We start from the raw sequence: 17,639 nt of genomic DNA, 5'->3' as shown, positions 1-17,639 counted from the left end.
TCATTTAGCAGACGCTCTTATCCAGAGCGACTTACAAATTGGTGCATTCACCTTATAGCCAGTGGGATAACCACTTTACCATTTTTTTTGTTCCTTAAAGAGGTGGGGTTTCAAATGTCTCCGGAAGGTGGTGAGTGACTCCGCTGTCCTGGCGTCGTGAGGGAGCTTGTTCCACCATTGGGGTGCCAGAGCAGCGAACTGTTTTGACTGGGCTGAGCGGGAACTGTGCTTCAGCAGAGGTAGGGGAGCCAGCAGGCCAGAGGTGGATGAACGCAATGCCCTCGTTTGGGTGTAGGGACTGATCAGAGCCTGAAGGTACGGAGGTGCCGTTCCCCTCACACCTCCGTAGGCAAGCACCATGGTCTTGTAGCAGATGCGAGCTTCAACTGGAAGCCAGTGTAGTGTGCGGAGGAGCGGGGTGACGTGAGAGAACTTGGGAAGGTTGAACATCAGACGGGCTGCGGCATTCTGGATGAGTTGTAGGGGTTTAATGGCACAGGCAGGGAGCCCAGCCAACAGCGAGTTGCAGCAATCCAGACGGGAGATGACAAGTGCCTGGATTAGGACCTGTGCCGCTTCCTGTGTAAGGCAGGATCGTACTCTCCGAATGTTGTAGAGCATGAACCTACAGGATCGGGTCACCGCCTTGATGTTAGCGGAGAATGACAGGGTGTTGTCCAGGGTCACGCCAAGGCTCTTCGCACTCTGGGAGGAGGACACAACAGAGTTGTCAACCGTGATGGCGAGATCATGGAACGGGCAGTCCTTCCCCGGGAGGAAGAGCAGCTCCGTCTTGCCAAGGTTCAGCTTGAGGTGGTGATCCGTCATCCATACTGATATGTCTGCCAGACATGCAGAGATGCGATTCGCCACCTGGTTATCAGAAGGGGGAAAGGAGAAGATTAGTTGTGTGTCGTCTGCGTAGCAATGATAGGAGAGGCCATGTGAGGATATGACAGAGCCAAGTGACTTGGTGTATAGCGAGAATAGGAGAGGGCCTAGAACTGAGCCCTGGGGGACACCAGTAGTGAGAGCACGTGGTGCGGAGACAGATTCTCGCCACGCCACTTGGTAGGAGCGACCGGTCAGGTAGGACGCAATCCAAGAGTGAGCCGCGCCGGAGATGACCAGCTCGGAGAGGGGGGAGAGGAGGATCTGATGGTTCACAGTATCATAGGCAGCAGACAGGTCTAGAAGGACAAGAGCAGAGGAGAGAGAGTTAGCTTTAGCAGTGCGGAGAGCCTCCGTGACACAGAGAAGAGCAGTCTCAGTTGAATGACCAGTCTTGAAACCTGACTGGTTTGGATCAAGAAGGTCATTCTGAGAGAGATAGCAAGAGAGTTGGCTAAAGACGGCACGCTCAATAGTTTTGGAGAGAAAAGAAAGAAGGGATACTGGTCTGTAGTTGTTGACATCAGAGGGATCGAGTGTTGGTTTTTTGAGAAGGGGTGCAACTCTCGCTCTCTTGAAGACGGAAGGGACATAGCCAGCGGTCAAGGATGAGTTGATCAGCGAGGTGAGGTAAGGGAGAAAGTCACCGGAGATGGTCTGGAGAAGAGAGGAGGGGATAGGGTCAAGCGGGCAGGTTGTTGGGCGGGCGGCCGTCACAAGTCGCAAGATTTTATCTGGAGAGAGAGGGGAAAAATAAGTCAAAGCATAGGGTAGGGCAGTGTGAGCAGGACCAGCAGTGTCATTTGACTTAACAAACGAGGATCGGATGTCATCAACCTTCTTTTCAAAATGGTTGACGAAGTCATCCACAGAGAGGGAGGAGGGGGGGGGGGGATTCAGCAGGGAGGAGAAGGTGGCAAAGAGCTTCCTAGGGTTAGAGGCAGATGCTTGGAATTTAGATTGGTAGAAAGTGGCCTTAGCAGCAGAAACAGATGAAGAAAATGTAGAGAGGAGGGAGTGAAAAGATGCCAGGTCCGCAGGGAGTCTAGTTTTCCTCCATTTCCGCTCGGCTGCCCGGAGCCCTGTTCTGTGAGCTCGCAATGAGTCATCAAGCCACGGAGCTGGAGGGGAGGACCGAGCCGGCCGGGAGGATAGGGGACATAGAGAGTCAAATGCAGAAAGTGAGGAGAGGAGGGTTGAGGAGGCAGATTGGGAGATCAGGAGATTGGAGGGAGAAGGATTGAGCAGAGGGAAGAGATGATAGGATGGAAGAGGAGAGAGTAGCGGGAGAGAGAGAGCGAAGGTTGCGACGGCGCATTACCATCTGAGTAGGGGCAGAGTGAGTAGTGTTGGAGGAGAGCGAGAGAGAAAAGGATACAAAGTAGTGGTCGGAGACATGGAGGGGAGTTGCAGTGAGATTAGTAGAAGAACAGCATCTAGTAAAGATGAGGTCAAGCGTATTGCCTGCCTTGTGAGTAGGGGGGGATGGTGAGAGGGTGAGGTCAAAAGAGGAGAGGAGTGGAAAGAAGGAGGCAGAGAGAAATGAGTCAAAGGTAGATGTAGGGAGGTTGAAGTCCCCCAGAACTGTGAGGGGTGAGCCATCCTCAGGAAAGGAACTTATCAAGGCGTCAAGCTCATTGATGAACTCTCCAAGGGAACCTGGAGGGCGATAGATGACAAGGATATTAAGCTTAAATGGGCTAGTGACTGTGACAGCATGGAATTCAAATGAGGAGATAGACAGATGGGTCAGGGGAAAAATAGAGAATGTCCATTTGCGAGAGATGAGGATTCCTGTGCCACCACCCCGCTGACCAGATGCTCTCGGGGTATGCGAGAACACATGGTCAGACGAGGAGAGAGCAGTAGGAGTAGCAGTGTTTTCAGTGGTAATCCATGTTTCTGTCAGCGCCAAGAAGTCGAGGGACTGGAGGGTAGCATAGGCTGAGATTAACTCTGCCTTGTTGGCAGCAGAACGGCAGTTCCAGAGGCTGCCTGAGACCTGGAACTCCACGTGGGTGGTGCGTGCAGGGACCACCAGGTTAGAGAGGCAGCAGCCACGCGGTGTGAGGCGTTTGTATAGCCTGTGCGGAGAGGAACATGGGAGGATCTTGTCAATGATCTCAAGGCAGCTGGGACCACCAAGAAAACAATTGGTAACACACTACGCCGTGAAGGACTGAAATCCTGCAGCGGCCGCAAGGTCCCCCTGCTCAAGAAAGCACATATACAGGCCCGTCTGAAGTTTGCCAATGAACATCTTAATGATTCAGAGGAGAACTGGGTGAAAGTGTTGTGGTCAGATGAGACCAAAATTGAGCTCTTTGGCATCAACTCAACTCGCCGTGTTTGGAGGAGGAGGAATGCTGCCTATGACCCCAAGAACACCATCCCCACCGTCAAACATGGAGGTGGAAACATTATGCTTTGGGGGTGTTTTTCTGCTAAGGGGACAGGACAACTTCACCGCATCAAAGGGACGATGGACGGGCCATGTACCGTCAAATCTTGGGTGAGAACCTCCTTCCCTCAGCCAGGGCATTGAAAATGGGTTGTGGATAGGTATTCCAGCATGACAATGACCCAAAACACACGGCCAAGGCAACAAAGGAGTGGCTCAAGAAGAAGCACATTAAGGTCCTGGAGTGGCCTAGCCAGTCTCCAGACCTTAATCCCATAGAAAATCTGTGGAGGGAGCTGAAGGTTTGAGTTGCCAAACGTCAGGCTCGAAACCTTAACGACTTGGAGAAGATCTGCAAAATGGGAGTGGGACAAAATCCCTCCTGAGATGTGTGCAAACCTGGTGGCCAACTACAAGAAACGTCTGACCTCTGTGATTGCCAACAAGGGTTTTGCCACCAAGTACTAAATCATGTTTTGCAGAGGGGTCAAATACTTATTTCCCTCATTAAAATGCAAATCAATTTATAACATTTTTGACATGCGTTTTTCTGGATTGTTTTGTTGTTATTCTGTCTCTCACTGTTCAAATAAACCTACCATTAAAATTATAGACTGATCATGTCTTTGTCAGTGGGCAAACGTACAAAATCAGCAGGGGATCAAATACTTTTTTCCCTCACTGTAGCTCTCTCCCTCTAACTTGAGGTGGATGGTCAAGTGTCTTGCATTCTCTCTCTCTCTCTCTCTCTCTCTCTCTCTCTCTCTCTCTCTCTCTCTCTCTCTCTCTCTCTCTCTCTCTCTCTCTCTCTCTCTCTCTCTCTCTCTCACTATTGCTTCTCCTCTCTAATGTTTGTTTCACCATTGAAGTGCATATTGCGGAATATAATATAATATTAAGGAAGATAATTGAAGTAGAGAAACCAAGTGAATGAGAGAGAAAGAGGAAGAGAGAGAGGGATCAGTGAAGCTGAGGGGAGGGCAGGTCTCCAACCATGCTAAAAATATATACATGGATGCAGAACCATCAGACGCATTCACAAGACACAGACGCATAAAAACATACGCAGGCACACATGCACACAAATGCAGTCACGCACCCACACACACACAACATACACAACACACACACAAACATGGGCAGAAACATATACAAAAACACACGCACTCTCATTTCCAATTAAAGATAAGAAGAGGAAGAGCAGAGACAAATATTTGGAACCAAGAACTGATCACCCCAATCCACAAAAGTGGAGACAAATCTGACCCTAATAACTACCGTGGGATATGCATCAACAGCAACCTTGGGAAAATCCTCTGCATTATCATTAACAGCAGACTAGTTCATTTCCTCAGTGAAAACAATGTACTGAGCAAATGTGAAATTGGCTTTTTACCAAATTACCGTACGACAGACCACGTATTCACCCTGCACACCCTAATTGACAAACAAACAAACCAAAACAAAGGCAAAGTCTTCTCATGCTTTGTTGATTTCAAAAAAGCTTTTGACTCAATTTTGCATGAGGGTCTGCTACACTAATTGATGTAGCTCAGTTGGTAGAGCATGGTGCTTGCAATGTCAGGGTTGTGGGTTCGTTTCCCACGGGGGGCCAGTATGAAAATGTATGCACTCACTAACTATAAGAGCGTCTGCTAAATTACTAAAATGTAAATGTAAAATGAAAGTGGGGTTGGGGGGAAAACATTATAAAATACATGTACACAAACAACAAGTGTGCGGTTAAAATTGGCAAAAAACACACATTTCTTTCCACAGGGCCGTGGGGTGAAACAGGGATGCAGTTTAAGCCCCACCCTATTCAACGTATATATCAACGAATTGGCGAGGGCACTAGAACAGTCTGCAGCACCCGGCCTCACCCTACTAGAATCTGAAGTCAAATGTCTACTGTTTGCTGATGATCTGGTGCTTCTGTCACCAACCAAGGAGGACCTACAACAGCACCTAGATATTCTGCACAAATTCTGTCAGACCTGGGCCCTGACAGTAAATCTCAGTAAGACAAAAATAATGTTGTTCCAAAAAAGGTCCAGTTGCCAGGACCACAAATACAAATTCCATCTAGACACCGTTGCCCTAGAGAACACAACAAACTATACATACCTCGGCCTAAACATCAGCGCCACAGGTAACTTCCACAAAGCTGTGAACGATCTGAGAGACAAGGCAAGAAGGGCCTTCTATGTCATCAAAAGGAACATAAAATTCAACATACCAATTAGGATCTGGCTAAATATACTTGAATCAGTTATAGAACCCATTGCCCTTTATGGATGTGAGGTCTGGGGTCCGCTCACCAACCAAGAATTCACAAAATGGGACAAACACCAAATTGAGACTCTGCATGCAGAATTCTGCAAAAATATCCTCTGTGTACAACGAAAAACACTGAATAATGCATGCAGAACAGAATTAGGCCGATACCCACTAATTATCAAAATCCAGAAAAGATCCGTTAAATTCTATAACCACTTAAAAGGAAGTGATTCCCAAACCTTCCATAACAAAGCCATCACCTACAGAGAGATGAACCTGGAGAAGAGTCCCCTAAGTAAGCTGGTCCTGTGGCCCTGTTCACAAACACAAACAGACCCCACAGAGCCCCAGGACAGCAACACAATTAGAACCAACCAAATAATGAGAAAACAAAAAGAGAATTACTTGACACATTGGAAAGAATTAACAAAAAAACAGAGCAAACTAGAATGCTATTTGGCCCTAAACAGAGAGTACACAGTGGCAGAATACCTGACCACTGTGACTGACCCAAACTTAAGGAAAGCATTAACTATGTACAGACTCAGTGAACATAGCCTGTCTTCTCTTGAGAGCCAGGTCTGCCTACGGTGGCCTTTCTCAATAGCAAGGCTATGTGCACACTGCCCACAAAATGAGGTGGAAACTGAGCTGCACTTCCTAACCTCCTGCCAAATGTATGACCATATTAGAGACACATATTTCCCTCAGATTACAGAGATCCACAAAGATTTTGAAAACAAATCCAATTTTGATAAACTCCCTTATCTACTGAGTGAAAAACCACAGTGTGCCATCACAGCAGCAAGATTTGTGACCTGTTGCCACAAGAAAAGGGCAACCAGTGAAGAACAAACACCATTGTGGAAGAGCATGGCGCTTGCAACGCCAGGGTTGTGGGTTTGATTCCCACGGGAGGCCAGTATGAAAAAAATGTATGCACTCACTAACTGTAAGTCGCTCTGAATAAGAGCGTCTGCTAAATGACATAAATGTAAATGTAAATACAACCCGTATTTATGTTTATTTTTTTTCCCATTTGTACTTTAACTATTTTCACATTGTTACAACACTGTATATATACATAATATGACATTTTAAATGTCTTTATTCTTTTGGAACTTCTGAGTGTAATGTTCACTGTTAATGTTTATTGTTTATTTCTCTTTGGTTTACTATATACTTCACTTGCTTTGGCAATGTTAACATACGTTTCCCATGCCAATAAAGCCCTTAAATAAAATGTACATTTAATTGAATTGAGAGAGATGGAGGGAGGGAGGGAAGGAGAGCGAGAGTGACAGAGAGAGAGAGAGATGGAGAGAGAGAGAGACGGAGGGAGAGACGTGACAGAGTCTGACATGAAACTGGTCGTCATAGTATCCAAATCTTTGCTCTCTCCTCTCCAGGGAAACGACCTGACAGCGCTGGTGCCGACTGAGAGCTGATTACCACACACACTCTCACACACAGACACACACCTGGGACTCGAGAGCAGAGACGTAAACAACAGTTCAGGCATAGCCTGTGTCCACCACAGCAATCTCACACACACATACACTACAATCACATGCACATGCATGCATGCATCAATCAAACAATACTGTCAATCAACTAGAGAGGTAAACACACTCACACACACACCAGCACATAATCCCAAACAATATCTACCCTCAATCAACTACAGACAACTCACTCTCTGTCTCTTTCTTGCTCATACATACACACACACACACACACACACACACACACACACACACACACACACACACACACACACACACATACAGGGCATGGAGGGTCTTCATAAATCAAACTCACTCTTACACACACATACATACACACACTCTCAAACAATACCTCAATCAACTAGAGAGAACACACGCAGACACACAGGATTTCTGTCAGGAAAGTGGCAGTTCACCTTAAATGATCCCATAGCCTGCTGCAGTCTTGCCAAAGAACACATCTGAGAGACCGGGTTGATTTTCCAGTCCTCATCTCTCCTCAGAACTCTTTCAGACCAATCGCATTATATTACATCAGATTATATTTGAATAACACACAACGCTATTCCGTGGTTAACCATATCCTATGGCTGTGTGTGTGTGTGTGTGTGTGTGTGTGTGTGTGTGTGTGTGTGTGTGTGTGTGTGTTTACAGGAGGAGAGGGAAGAAGAAAGAGGGGACAAAGAGAGAGGGGAAGAAAATAAGTGAGAGATGCGCGCGCACACACACACACACCCGCTAGTCACAGTCTCTCACTTCCTCTTACTCAATCTGGATGGGCAAAGAGAGGATCAGGGATCAGCACCACGGATAGCGTACAGGAATGTTATGGTATGCGATAAGACCAAAACAGCCCTTTGCTACACGTTGGCTTGTCTGTCGTACTGACAAATCCACGAATCACATACTGTAGTTACAGTAAATAATCAGTACGTCACAGTATAGATACTATTAGTGTTGGGGGAAAAAAACATTTCTGAATTAGGCCTATAATAATATCCATTCCAAACCAGCCAGTCTGTATAATGTGTGGTCAGATGTGTTGATAATTCATAGAAAAGCAAAAAAGGTTGAGTAAATATTTTGTCCAAAATATTGGGTCATTGAAACTGAAACGGTTCATCCCCAGAATGAGGTAGCAAACAATGTACTATCTGTGATTTACAACCTAATAGCAAAATGTATTTGACTGCCTTGATATTTTAGACGGATATGATTATCTGTTCGTTTAATTTCTGCAAAGTAGTTGAAACGTCAATTTTAACAAATAGCTGATAGCACCGAACTATGAGGAAAACTATTTCTGGTGTGTTTTTATAAATTATTGGTCGCTTGGCGCCTCCTAGTGGTTGTATCGACAATCGTCGATGAATGCATCGTTTCAAATTCGGTGTTGAATGATTTCTTTCCTGAGACACCTCGCCATCTTCTTACTACTTCTCTCTTTAATGTCGATGTGGACCTCCAGTTTGCTACATTGTCCTGCATGAATTCCATTGTATGAGGCTCACGCTCTGCCCAAAAGTAGCAGGTGTGACCTTGGAGGTAGGCCTAACAGTACATTTCCACATTACATGATGGGGAGATGAAACAACGGAGCCCCATGCATTTTAATCTGAGGGAAGCGAAGTGGGCGGGGAACCATTGGGCTATGCCAGCATGGGCTAGGGAACGTGAACATGGCTGGAACAAAGTTGGGGAAAGCTGAACTTTATGTAAATATTCTGCGACATCGCTTGCTATTTACCAATCGAAGCTCACTATAGCTTCCAGACCCTACTGAATTGGCTGATGATACCTAGCCTACTTGCTAACACCAACATGAGGGTGACGCTACCGTGGCTATCCAAATTATGATGTTGTGGAAATGCACTGTAAAACGAAAAAACGGTGTTCCTGATGCCCCGTTGTAGTTCCTATGTTAGCCATATGTGTGGAAAGGTGTGTATAGAACTGTAGGCTGGCTATATCTTGTGTCTAAAACCGAAGTTAGTATTTAGGAAAAAACGATGTGCTGGTGCGGTCAAATTGGTAAAAACCATAAGGCCAATAGGCCATGGGGTATAGTGCGCTTTGAAAAAGGGTAGTCTACGGACTGGCAGAAAAACTAAGAGGATAATGGCCACCACTTAGTAAACGAAAAAGCAACATGGGGATCGTGGGGATTACTTTTCCCATCTAGGCACTCTGAGAACAGAAGGAGGAATGTCTTGATACAAAAGCCTATATTTACTTGGCATTTCAGTAGAAATATTTGAAAACTGCAGGACAAACGAACAGCTTGATATGGGTAGAGTTTTCACTCTGTAAGTGTTGCGATTTTCAAACTTTGACACCGTGATTGGTTCATGAGCCAATTCACTCACCACTGCTCAACCAATCAAATACAAGGGAACTAATTCGATGAATGTATATTCTAATGAATAGTGTAATTTGCAGTGGATTTCTTTCACATATCTCACTGTATTTATACACATGCATTAAATGTGTGACATTTCTCAACTCCTCTTAAGCTAGCCATATGCTCATCGTCATAGGCTAAAGAGGGCGATAATTAATCTACCATGTGGTTTAATTAACTAGAATAGAAAGGTAATGCTGCATTACTAACCCATGGTTATTCTATAAGTGTCATAATCAAATACAGCTGGGTGTTTAACCAGTAAACGTGTAGTGATGACCAGGATGGGTTTGACAATTAGTCACAAATGACTGTATCACTGCACAGGAGTTGCATCGCTGATTTAATGTATTAATAATTAGGCTACATTAATTAATCTGTAGCCAAACATCTTCTAATGCTAGTAATAAAGTCACTGAAGAATGCTAGCCTATCCAAAGCGCTATTATGCAGAAACGATCATCTCTAACATTGATAGCTACACAGACATTTACAAAAAGAAAACCTGCAGATTAAAATCACACATTTACACAAAGGAAGATACAATCTGAAATGGTTCATAAAAATATAATTTTAATGAACAAATATTTGGCAGTTTTCTTAAACCACTTCTGGAATGATTGTTGCACATTAATGAAAGACACATTTATCTTCAATAAAACAATTTACATTCATTTTCTAACTCCTAGGGAACTTTCACCTTTCAACACTTCCAAGCTTGTAATGTGCTGCTACTGTAAAAATGTATATTTTATTTGTAGATTTCACTGTTAGTGGCTCCATCCATTGGCTAGGAATGGGAGCATTAAAACTAACTTTAAACTATGGTGAGTAAAACACAGAGCATAAGGCTTGTGTGGGTGTGTGTGGACCTCTGGAAAGCCAATGAGCAGCCAGACAAGAAAGCAAAATATTCTTCTCCACTCTGATTGGTCTACTTGATCTCGACGCCCTGGATCCTGACGTCGCCCTCAAAGTGCATGTATTTATACTTCTCGTCTCCTTGGCGATTGGGGAAGTGGATCTCAGAGCCATCGGGAAGAGCAACTAGGAACTGCTCCTTGGTGAAAGTGATATTTATCTGAGAGAGAGAAGTAATTACACATTGTTATCTACAGAAGTGCTTAGGTATTTGGGATGCAGTGATTGCACGTTATTGCCACCAGAGGCCCCTAGTAGAACTCCCTTACACAGGACATTCGCATCAGCATGGTTTAAATTAAAAACACACTCACATCCACCTGTGAGCACACAAACAGTGTAATTTCTCACCTTAAACTCCTCTCCCTGGTTGAAGGGGAATCCTCCCTCTCTGTGCTCCTCACACCACTTGCCTCCATGGTAGGAGTTACACACCACGGCCCGGGTGTCTCCGTGGGCGTCGAAGCGAGGGTTCATGTGCAGGGCGAAGTCATCCTCGCTGTTGCCCACGTTGATGACAAAACTACAGGAAGGGAAGAGGAGAGCACACAGACACAGAGAAGGGATAAGGAACATCCTTTAACCTACAGGGCAAGAGGGTCTGGATTGATAATTACACAGAAACGGCTTATAGCTATAATCTACTTTTTTATTGTAATTTGATAATGTATGTTGTGAATATGAACGGATCATTCTCATGATACAGTGACTAGTTTCTCTATGAGGTCTCTAGGCTGCTGACTGAGAAGTGGAGTGACAATTAACTGTGTTTGAAGGGGGTTAGCTACTCACTGTGCTGCATCAGAGTTAGGGATCCCGGTGATGGTCAGGGTCTGGCCCACCTTGAAGGACATGTTCTTTACCACAACACCCTGTAGAGGGAGAGAGAGGAGAGAGAGAGCGAGATAAATCCATCAATTGAAAAACATTACATGTGCAATTAGCAGATAGTTAATATGGAGTTGACCATAAATTATGGCCCATAACTTCTGAAACAAAGATGGTTCTATCAAACCATTGTTACAGTAAGTACCCACTTGGCACAGACATCAATTCAACATCTATTCCACGTTGGTTCAACGTAATTTCGTTAAAATGACGTGGAAACAACCAGTGTGTGCTCAGTGGGTATAGTGTAGATGTGGCTCATGGCTACACCTTGCTAAACCCTTTCCTGTACTTTTATTCTAGACCCATCAGTCTACCAAATACAACATCTGTCTCCAATTAAAGGTTTTCCATCTATGGAATGGCCCAGAGATTGCTATAACTCCCAGTCCTGGACAGAGTTCCCATTTTCCCTGCAGTGATTTGGAATTTGGAAGGAGAGGCTAAATCTGTCCATAAATGATGGGGGAAGGAAGTCTGGGTTACAGTCAGTAAGGGTGAAGTGAAGTCACATTTTCCGCAGGGCCCATATTATGGTGGGCAGCCAACATGGGACCAACGGAGGTTGGGCACGGCACAGAATCAAAGTACTGAGTGATCTTTACATGTGGCAGGAGAAATAGTGTTTAGATGATTGCAAATATACAGTTATCTTAATGAGCTGCATGTAGACCTCCTATTGTTGCCCTTCTGTCCATATGCCATGTATTGGCCGTGGTGTGTAGTAAATGTTACCCAGGCAACTCCCGCCAACTTCGGTCATTTCTGCCACTTGGCAACTCCCTGTTCCATCTCTGACAGAAGACATAGTTAGCCAGTTCAGATAAAGACCAGGTCGATAATATATAACCCTGGGCAACAGCAGCTAATCAGACAGGAACCTCAAAGGGAAACAACACTGTTTCTGTCAGCAACAGTGGGCAGTGGACAAGAAAAACTGTCACACCTTACCCCTGAACATGTGTTTTAGCTTTCTTACTTGAATGCACTTCTTGTAAGTCACTGGGGGATAGGAGTGTGTCCTTAATGCTAACAGTGTAACTTTAAATGTACTGTATGTGCCTAATCATTGCTTACAAGACATATACAGTAGGACACAGTATTTGGCCTTTAACAGTGCAGAGCCAGACACAAACCCATTGACAACCAATCCAGAAATAGAACAACAGGATAATATAACATTAGAGCTCTGTTAGTTTTGGCAAGAGAGAGAGAGAGAGAGGAGTAGAAAGGGAGGGGTAGAGGGTGGAAGAGAGGACCGACAGACAGAAAGAAGAGTTTAAAAAATGAGAAATAGGGAAAGCGGTATAAAGTTCAAAGAGAGAGAGAGAGAGAGTGACGTGTGGCATTCTTTCCGCGCTAGTCCTCCCTCCTTAATGTAAACTGTGTGTAGTTAGTGTAAACTGTGTAATATCTATGGCGCTAGCTGGACTTGGCTGCATGCAGCCCAGCAGTACTCCAGACTGCAGTTCCCATCCCAGTGTGACATACCTCCTCACTCTGTCTGAGAGACACGGGACAGCTGAGGCTGCAGCCAACGCAGAAATAGGATGGATAGAATGGATATACATAGTTTGGAAATCCACATGATAACTCCTGGCCCTATACGTTACTTACTATAAAGCTTACCTTAACCAGGTCTGACTGACATGACAGACAATCTAGCCCTGGTTACCTGATGTTTACTTTAGGTATATCCTATAGCTCAGCTTGGGGAAGATCATACTGGCTCACTGGATATAACATCACTGCTACTCTATCTAGTCTGACCTCTGCTTACGGTAACTTGAATCCATTTAGGTCTTAATTGAATTTACCCTGTTGCACTCCCAACGCATCTATGATTACCATGGTAAACCACGGTGAAACAAAGCCTTTATTATTATAGACAGCCAGAGACCTCAGAGTGTGTTAACATACACACAGCCAAAGACCTCAGTGTGCTGTTCTGTAGCGAGGACTTCATGATCATAGTCTGATCAGAGGCTGTCTGTCCCACACTGGCTACTGTATCCACATAACTCCCAACCTGCCAACTGTACTGTACCCACACAACTAAATACATGTGGGTTTAAATTACACACCCTAAAAAGTGGTCTGGACCAAAGTCAATCTTATCAACACTCCTGGGGGTGCAGACATTGATAGCCTATACTTATGCTTATGGGTTCCCTGCTTTGCTATGGGTGTACCAAGCACCCCCATAGTTCAACCCATTCAAACCCTACTAGTACATACAGATTAGATCATCATATCTAAAGATCACATGGAAGGTATGAAGAGCACAAGGAACTATTTAGAAGACACAGGGATCTCATTATCCCCAAAACAAACATATCACTGCTGTCTTCTACATGCCTGCCCCACCCTGCCCTATGTCCACAACCTCTGTCATCAGTAGCAATTGCTATAAGTTTAAATCATTCATTGAGAGAATAAAATGAACTTTTGCATATGATAGAACTACATATCCTATTGCAATGAAACACCCTTTGCATCTGTATTCACTACAGAACAATAAATAGTGCTATGTCAAAAAACCTAGCCTAAACAAGATAGTCAAGCCATCTAGCAAGCCAAAAGTCTGATTAGTCTTCTTAGACGCATTGACAACAAGGTTGACTATAAAAGGGCATCGTTAGAAAGGACATTATATTGGGCTACAGCACATAGGCTATTAAAATCTGAGCATTATTTTCCCAACAGCTGTTTAACAGCGCCAACATGAACCGTTATGAACTTGCACTGCATGTAGGCTACTTTTCAGATAACAATCAAATGAACTAACATACGCCAGTAAAATAAAGAAAAGTTGTACTTACACTCATCTTGACTACACAAACCGCAAATGTTCACAGAAGAATGCTTAGCTGGCGTCGGACTGCAGTAGAACCAAGCAGGCGGGCTTATATGGTCAAGTGTACTAGCCAAATGTGAGTGACGTTATGATAAACCAATAGGAGTATAGGCGCTCAAAACAGACCAATCACAGATACATTTTAAAAAGCGTTATAAACTATTTAGCACCCAAGAGAGGTCGAAATAAAACGTCCGTAGTTGAAGGTGATTGAGAGTGAGAAGATAATTAATGAAAGTTTATTTATGATATTAGATCTACTTATAATAACAATATATTTGGGTGAGTCAGAGGAAAGGATGTAGATGACCACAAGACCAGAGACACAAATAGAGATCACTTTCTTGTTGCCTGGGAGACAAAATATTTGGTGCCAGACAAACTTTTGTAGCTTTGGACTATGGGAAATTAAAATTGTAGCTTTTGGTTGAAACTTGGTTTTAAAATCATTGATCAAGTTTTATGTAGGCCTACATGGAAGAAAAAAAGAGTAGTCACAAGCTGACGTCAAGATAGTCTTACAGGAGAGAATTTTGGCAGCAGGCCCCCATCAAACAAGAAACGGACTCTTATGACTGCCTCTGCCTCCCAGGAGCAATAAAGCAGAAATGCTTATTAGTAGTCAAAAGGTGGCATGATATTTCACCAACACAGAGTACATTTCCTGAACTAGCTTGTTGGGGGTAAAGTGGTCTATTTGTGACTTTGGCCAGTGGTGGGGCATCTGTGAGGTGTGTGTGAGAATGCTCTGGCGTGTGTGTAGGATGCAGGGAGAGAGAGGTGGGACCATTGGTTTGTTATGTGTATATGGGTGGGACTGAGCACTAGACTGATTAATTAGGACGTATCGCAGCAACGGGCTCTGTTTACACATCACTCATGTAAATAATCAACAAGACTCTCTCTCTCTTGCATACACACTGACCTCATGCACACACAAATAATCAACCCAGAAAACACATGTAATCAAATAATTCTCATAGACCCTACTCAGCACACAATGATCACATATCATTTTGACAATGTCACTGAGAGTCCACAGTTATCAGAAAATATGGGCTGCAATTGAACTGACCTAATTTGGCCCTGGACAAGATGACCGGGAAGATTTTAATTTACTGGACATTTGAGAAATTTCCCTGACATCCAAATGCATTCAGATCCGACTTGGCGCAGCCAGCCCCATCAATAAATGAGGCTTATTGGCCAAATTATCCATGTGTCCTTAAAAACAGCCCATAACAAAAACACGATTTCTTGTGTTTCGATGTGTAGGATATGCAAAACTTTATAGCTCATTTGTTTTAGTTTTTACTTTGCTAAAACAGTAATTGTCCACCTCATGTTTCAGCTGTCAGAGATTTGAGCACTAAATGCATTGGGGCATTGCATGCATAGGCCTATTGGCTTAGACGTCCACTGTATGAAATTAATTTAAAAACAACAAACGATAAAGGAAGAGAAGCCCCCGATAGAGAGTGATATGCCAGCGGCATGCTACAACACCAACATGCATTTCTTTATGTCACGTGGGTACTGCGTCTGCTATACAGATATAGGCTTACAGAATGAGGCTAGTTCGTAAATGTTCGATCACAATATTTTGTGTAAAGATAAGCCTTATATTGTTAGATTATAGAAGTAACTCTGGTAGGCCTAAAACGTTCTTCCTGACCTCAAGTTCAAAGGTCAGAATCAGTTGGAGCCCAGGTGCTCTCTGCCTTCATATCATAGGCCTGCAGTAGCTAAAGCTTAATAAGAGCCCCACTTGTTTTGAGCCCCACATTTTTTGCTAAAAAAAATAAATATACACGACCGGTCAAACGTTTTAGAACACCTACTCATTCAAGGGTTTTTCTTAATTTTTTACTATTTTCTACATTGCAGAATAATAGTGAAGACATAAAAACTATGAAATAACACATAGAATCATGTAGTAACCATAAAAGTGTTAAACAAATCAAAATATATTTCAAATAGCCACCCTTTGCCTTGATGACAGCTTTGCACACTCTTGGCATTCTCAACCAGCTTCACCAGGAATGCTTTTCCAACAGTCTTGAAGGAGTTCCCACATATGCTGAGCACTTGTTTACTGCTTTCCCTTCACTCTGCGGTCTGACTCATCCCAAACCATCTCCATTTTGTGGAGGTCGGGTGATTGTGGAGGCCAGGTCATCTGATACAACTCCATCACTCTCCTTCTTGGAGGTGTGTTGGGTCATTGTCCTTTTGAAAAACAAATGATAGTCCCACTAAGCCCAAACCAGATGGATGGTGTATCGCTGCAGAATGCTGTGGTAACCATGCTGGTTAAGTGTGCCTTGAATTCTAAATACATTTGTTTAACACTTTTTTGGTTACTGTCACATTGTACATTGATAGAAGACAGGCGCACGTAATAGGGTTTTTATTTCTCTACCCAACACAAGGTAAGTCATAGAAAACGACGGGGACGAAGCCCAAAACACGTATATATACACACACACAGCTGTGGAAAAAATTAAGAGACCACTGCAAATTTCTTAAAATCAGCATCTCTACATGTATGACAGCCATTCCAATCCAGTGTCTGTTGTTCCAACACAGGCACATCTCATTCTACTGAATTAGGTACTGATTAGGTGATCACATGAACCAAATCTTATTTAACGAGGAAAAGTATATCCTCTTGCAATAGGACCAGCTGGATGGGAAAAACAGTGCTAATAGTACCTCAAAAGTAATATTAATCAAAAAATAACTATTGACCATGCCAAAAGAGTTGAAAAGGTAGGTTGAGTGAGGAAATGAAGGGTTCAATTCTGGCTTTCCTGGCAGAGGGATACAGTGAGCGTCAGGTTGCTTCCATCCTTAAAATTTCAAACACGGCGGTTCATAAGAACAAGGTCAAGCAGCAGACATTGGAGACAAAGCTACAGACCGGCAGAGGGCGAAAACGACTACTGACCGGGATGACCGCCAACTCATTCGAATGTCACTCAACAACCGTAGGATGACATCAAGTGACCTACAAAAAGAATGGCAAACGGCAGCTGGGGTGAAGTGCACGGCGAGGACGGTTCGAAACAGGCTCCTAGGGGCAGGGCTGAAGTCGTGCAAAGCTAGAAAAAAGCCCTTCATCAATGAGAAGCAAAGAAGAGCCAGGCTGAGGTTTGCAAAAGACCATAAGGATTGGACTGTAGAGGACTGGAGTAAGGTCATCTTCTCTGATGAGTCCAATTTTCAGCTTTGCCCAACACCTGGTCGTCTAATGGTTAGAGGGAGACCTGGAGAGGCCTACAAGCCACTGTGAAATTTGGTGGAGGATCAGTGATGATCTGGGGGTGCTTCAGCAAGGCTGGAGTTGGGCAGATTTGTCTTTGTGAAGGACACATGAATCAAGCCATGTACAAGGTTGTCCTGGAAGAAAACTTGCTTCCTTTTGCTCTGACATTGTTCCCCAACTCTGAGGATTGTTTTTTCCAGCAGGACAATGCGCCATGCCACACA

The 17,639-nt window shown here is 44.0% G+C and overlaps 1 protein-coding gene across 1 annotated transcript; it reads right to left on the bottom strand.

Moving 5' to 3' along the window:
- Positions 1-10,034: 10,034 nt before the first annotated feature.
- LOC311137782 (beta-galactoside-binding lectin-like) lies at positions 10,035-14,187 on the bottom strand. The gene is made up of 4 exons (XM_084172367.1): positions 14,113-14,187; positions 11,195-11,274; positions 10,754-10,925; positions 10,035-10,562 (listed from the first exon to the last, which is right to left on the bottom strand). Exons 1-4 carry the CDS (start codon positions 14,116-14,118, stop codon positions 10,416-10,418), a joined length of 405 nt encoding a protein of 134 aa, XP_084028493.1. The 5' UTR covers positions 14,119-14,187; the 3' UTR covers positions 10,035-10,415.
- Between the last annotated feature and the right edge of the window lie 3,452 nt (positions 14,188-17,639).

The sequence above is a fragment of the Coregonus lavaretus genome (genome assembly GCF_964263955.1).
Source record: "Coregonus lavaretus genome assembly, chromosome: 2".
NCBI lineage: Eukaryota > Metazoa > Chordata > Actinopteri > Salmoniformes > Salmonidae > Coregonus > Coregonus lavaretus.
The sequence above is the reverse complement of the archived record's forward strand: the minus strand, read 5'-3'. Positions and strand labels throughout refer to the sequence as shown.

What these genes read in the sequence shown, in the direction of transcription:
- LOC311137782 (XM_084172367.1), bottom strand. An exon ending in CCTAACTCTGATGCAGCACA is followed by an intron (nt 10,926 to 11,194) that starts GTGAGTAGCTAA and finishes CCCTTCCTGTAG; the next exon opens with TTTTGTCATCAACGTGGGCA. An exon ending in ACCAGGGAGAGGAGTTTAAG is followed by an intron (nt 10,563 to 10,753) that starts GTGAGAAATTAC and finishes TCTCTCTCTCAG; the next exon opens with ATAAATATCACTTTCACCAA.